The 4663-nt window shown below is 37.4% G+C and overlaps 2 protein-coding genes across 2 annotated transcripts in view; both read left to right on the top strand.

Moving 5' to 3' along the window:
- LOC104782003 (calcium-dependent protein kinase 25-like) overlaps positions 1 to 1550 on the top strand; it is a 3904-nt gene extending 2354 nt beyond the window's left edge. Inside the window, exons 3-7 of the mRNA XM_010506813.2 lie at positions 255 to 407; positions 492 to 607; positions 699 to 869; positions 970 to 1159; positions 1295 to 1550. Of these exons, the coding sequence (XP_010505115.1) occupies positions 255 to 407; positions 492 to 607; positions 699 to 869; positions 970 to 1089 (560 nt within the window). The 3' untranslated portion in view covers positions 1090 to 1159; positions 1295 to 1550. The remainder of the gene's footprint in view (positions 1 to 254; positions 408 to 491; positions 608 to 698; positions 870 to 969; positions 1160 to 1294) is intronic.
- Positions 3040 to 4475, top strand: LOC104784211 (protein WVD2-like 4). Its single transcript, XM_010509268.1, has 7 exons — positions 3040 to 3210; positions 3290 to 3595; positions 3685 to 3731; positions 3838 to 3918; positions 4049 to 4129; positions 4210 to 4300; positions 4392 to 4475. Exons 1-7 carry the CDS (start codon positions 3040 to 3042, stop codon positions 4473 to 4475), a joined length of 861 nt encoding a protein of 286 aa, XP_010507570.1.

Below are 4663 nucleotides of genomic sequence, written 5' to 3'. Positions count from 1 at the left end.
CTGAGATTTCTATTGTTGTTTAAAGGAGAAAACTTTACGGATGTGGTTGGGAGTCCATACTACATTGCACCTGAAGTTCTGAACAAAGATTACGGTCCAGAAGCAGATATATGGAGCGCGGGTGTGATGATTTACGTGCTGCTGTCTGGTTCAGCTCCGTTTTGGGGAGGTAAGATTGCTTTCTACTTTGATCAAAAACTATATGTGTGTGTGTTTTTGGAGGTGTTCACATGTATGTTTGTTGCTTCAAGCAGAAACGGAAGAAGAAATCTTCAATGAGGTTCTAGAGGGTGAGCTTGATTTGTCATCAGAGCCTTGGCCACAAGTTTCTGATCGTGCAAAAGATTTGATTAGAAATATGCTTGAAAGAAACCCCAAAAAAAGACTCACTGCTCAACAAGTCTTGTGTAAGTCCCTATAGAATCATTAAACTCCATAACTTGATGAGCAGATATGGAACTTAGTCTTGTTTTTTTTTTTTTTTTTATCAGGCCATCCATGGATTAGGGATGAAGGAACTGCACCAGATACACCACTAGACACAACTGTGTTGAGTCGCTTGAGGAAGTTTTCAGCAACAGACAAACTCAAGAAGATGGCTTTAAGGGTACCTTATACAAAAAAAAAGCTTTTTATTTTTGTTCCTTAGATGGTTTTGATGAGAGAATCTCTGAATTGTTTAGTATTTCACTTGACAGGTGATTGCAGAAAGGCTTCCCGAAGAAGAGATTCACGAGCTTAGAGAAAGATTCAAGACTATAGACAGTGAGAAGAGCGGGCGAGTAACCTACAGAGAACTCAAGAGCTGTCTGGAAAGATTTAACACAAATTTCGACAACTCTGACATCAATAGTCTTATGCAAATGCCAGTAAGCTAGCAGACACTAGTACTGTCTCAATATATATAAGATTCAGTGAGTATAAGTTTGTTTCATCGTATAATCTTACATATTGGGATCTTTCTTTTAGACGGATGTAGACTTGGAAGACACCGTGGACTACGAGGAATTCATAAGGGCGATTGTAAGACTGAAACAATCACATGAAGAAGAAGCAAAGGACCATTTAGATTCATCAGAAAAAGTGTAGTGAAGTTGCCGTGAAAGATACTGTTGTCTAAAAGAAGTGTAACGAGTACTCAAAACTGATGATGACGAATGTAAGTAAAACGTGATGCATTCATCACTCTTTTTTTTCATATTCTTCAGGTTTATACATGTCTCCTAATGATAATATATATATATCTACAGTGTATACAATTACAATATGTAATCTTTATAATTTTTTACATTAGATTGTCGGAAACTACAAAAGGGCTGCAAGGAAGAGGCAGAACAAAGGAGAAGAGAGACACAAAAGAGGCTAGAAGGATGGGAGAAGACAGAAAGAAGAGAAAAAAAAAAGGATGTGTAGTTGTTAATTATGTTTTTATAAAAAGGTTAGAGGAAATGAAAGAGATGTGTTTCGTTGTATATAGAAGAGGTTGTAGTAGAAAGGGATAAAGGAGACACTAATGTAACGAAGGTGCAATTTGAAGATATTTTGGAGGAAACCTGAATGATTTGATTGGCTGCATGTTTAGTAAATATTATTACACATATGAAATGAAACACTCTGGTCCGGGGTGCTATTTTTGGGAGATGAATATCATAAAAAAAAGGACTAAAAATCTTTGGGTACAAAACAAGAATCTGACGGTGGAGGATTCATTCAGACACTAAATCTTACGTGGAAATGGTCGAGACGACAGCTCACACGCGGCTGGTGGACCCCCAAAAAAAAAAAAATCATGTGGAACGGTCGTGACACGTCAGCAATAACGGACGGAAGTAGTGGGGTCTATAAACGGCGGGTATGTCGTGGAGAGGGTTCGCTGTAACGGAGACGATGTGAGAGAGAGAGGGTCCTCTCGTCTTCTTCTCTCTCCCCCCCCCCCACGTTCTTCAATACTCTTCTTCCTCAATCATTTTCTGTCTAATTACCATTCTACCCCTGTCTCACACTTTTTGACCATATACAACACATTTAGCAAAAACCTAACCAGAGGGAAAGTTATTAAAAAAGTGTTGTTGAGAATCTGTGATTTGATTATAGGGGGTGAGGCAAATCTACTAATTAGCTGTCTTATAATTATAATTAAATTAATGGGATTTAGACATTTATTAGTGAGAGTCAAAAAGACCTAACCAAAAAAAAAAGAGGGGCGTTTCCGTAATTTGGTAATCGTTTTTGTCTACATCATCTCTCCTTTGACGTTGAAAAAGCCCCCATCTTTTGCTCATTCTCACACACACACACACACAGACAGAGAGAAAGAGAGATACATCATCATCATACATCTCTTCTTCTTCTTCTTCGCTTTTTTCTTCGCTCTTTCTCCTTTTGCTAAGTGTGTTTCTTGCTTTCAAGCCATACCCGAAGCGTCTTTTTTAGTAGGGATATACGCTTTTGTCTTTCTTAATCCACTGATAAGGTACTTTTATTTCATTCACTTTTTTTTTTTTTGTCTTAGTTATACAACTTTTGTGTGAATCTTCTTCTTGTTTCAGACTTTTAGATTTACTACACCCGTGGGTTTCTTTTAGCTGTCTTGAATACATAGGAGGAACTTGGGTTTTGGTTCAATCTCTTTTTCAAAAAATCAGAGCTTTCGGTTTTAACGTTTAATGGGTTTCGTCTGTTTTTTGTTTTTCTTATGAACTTGGGTGATCATTCATGATAATGGATGTGAATTTTGTGATTTTACCGCTTCAAACAAGATTTTTGATTAGGTGTGATATGTATAGTATGCTTTTTAATCAATCATCGAAGTGTAGACCAAAGAATTGGTACAAAAGATTTTTTTTTTTGATTTTTCAATATGATTCTTGACTTTAGCATTGCTATGTTAAAATGTTTAGTCCTTAGATGGATGGAACAATAGGTGGCTACTCAAGACAAGAAGTTCCATCTTTAGTTTGATTTAAGGGATTTGGATCTGCGCTTTGAGTTCGAATATTTCATCATCTTTGTTGTGGATTTGGAAGTTTTTTTAACTGAATGGCGTCTGAGGACTTGAGTGTTGTTGCGGAATCAAAGAAAGGAGAAGAGAATGTTCATGTTGATAATTCCAATGATATGAACAGACCCGAGAGTCTTGACTTATCTACTGTGACAACTGATAATGTCAATGAGAATGTTCCAAAAGATGAAGCTTCTACGATGGTTAAGGTATAAGTTTTCTTACAAGACTTGACTCATGTTTTTTGAACTGTGCTTTGTTAGTCTAACATTCTCTCATTCGCTGCAGGAAGCTGACCTCCCTGAGCCTGCTACTTCAGTGAAGAGTAAAACTGCTAAGGATAACAAAACTGTTAAGAGAAAGTCAGGGACCTTTTCTCGGAGCCCCAGATTCCTTTCTCAGAGTTCTTCATTTCCAACTAAAGGACCTCATGCTGATATCACTAGAAAGAGCATTGATGCAACAACATCAAAGCCTAGTCTTAAACCCGTCGTTGCAAGTGGATCCAAACCAAAGGCCACTCCATCTTCAAGCAGCAATGTTTCCACCAAGCGTACTAGTTTAGTATCTGCTCCTCTCAAAAAGCAAACTATGGTAATTGTTTAAAAAACTCAATCTGTCTTGTTAGTTGTTTGAAGTTTTCATGTTCTTAGTTTATTAACTTTTTTTCTGTGCTGTGTCAGCCTGTGAAATCCATCTCTAAGGTTGCAGCTCAAAGCCCTACTTCCAAGTAAGTGCTTATATAAAATACGTAATTGTGGAATGATATAAGCCAACTAAGCTACTGTCTGAAAGTGATGATCTGAATAGGCAACTAAACTGTTCTCCCGCTGCAGATTAGAAGATGAAGGTTCTAAATCCATTAATGTTGAAACAGCAGGCAAGGACAATGAGGAGGCCAGAACAACCACTGATGTGTAAGTTTGTTCTTTATCTTGTTTTATCATACATGTTTCAATTAGTTTCAAAATGTAGGAATGTGGCAGTACATTTGAAGGAAGTAAGTAAAACATATGTAAATGTTGTATGCATCTATTAATTTTACAGGGTTGCTGAGAAAGTATCCAAATCTCCGAAAGCTGAAATGACAAGCAAGGATGATGATGACACCCGTTCAACTACCACTTCGTATGCACTTTCTTCGTGTTGTTCCCTTGTTCATTAATGACATATGTATCTCTATATATGATGTTTGGATGTCTTAACAGAACTTCTACACCTCGTGGGCGGAGAAGCAGCGTTGGGTCGGCATCTGGATTCTCGTTCAGGTTGGAGGAACGGGCTGAGAAACGGAAGGAGGTTACTTCTTATGCTCATTCTCTTTGCTTACAACTTTTTCATTTTCAGGTTTTTTTAGTTCTGTCCTGACTTTTTCTGGTTTACCTTTCAGTTTTATATGAAACTAGAAGAGAAGATCCAAGCAAAAGAAGTTGAGAAGACTAATTTGCAGGCGAAATCACAGGTGAACTTTTGAGGACTCTTGTATAATAGAAGAAACTGTTTGTTTTTTTACTGACATTTTCATTTTTTTTTTTGGTCAAATGGATTGTGTTTGTGTAGGAGAGTCAGGAAGAAGAGATCAAAAGGTTGAGGAAGAGTTTGACATTCAAGGCTGGTCCTATGCCTAGTTTCTACAAAGAACCTCCACCTAAGGTTGAATTG

The sequence above is a fragment of the Camelina sativa genome, chromosome 4 (genome assembly GCF_000633955.1).
Source record: "Camelina sativa cultivar DH55 chromosome 4, Cs, whole genome shotgun sequence".
Taxonomy (NCBI): Eukaryota; Viridiplantae; Streptophyta; class Magnoliopsida; order Brassicales; family Brassicaceae; genus Camelina; species Camelina sativa.
The sequence above is the reverse complement of the archived record's forward strand: the minus strand, read 5'-3'. Positions and strand labels throughout refer to the sequence as shown.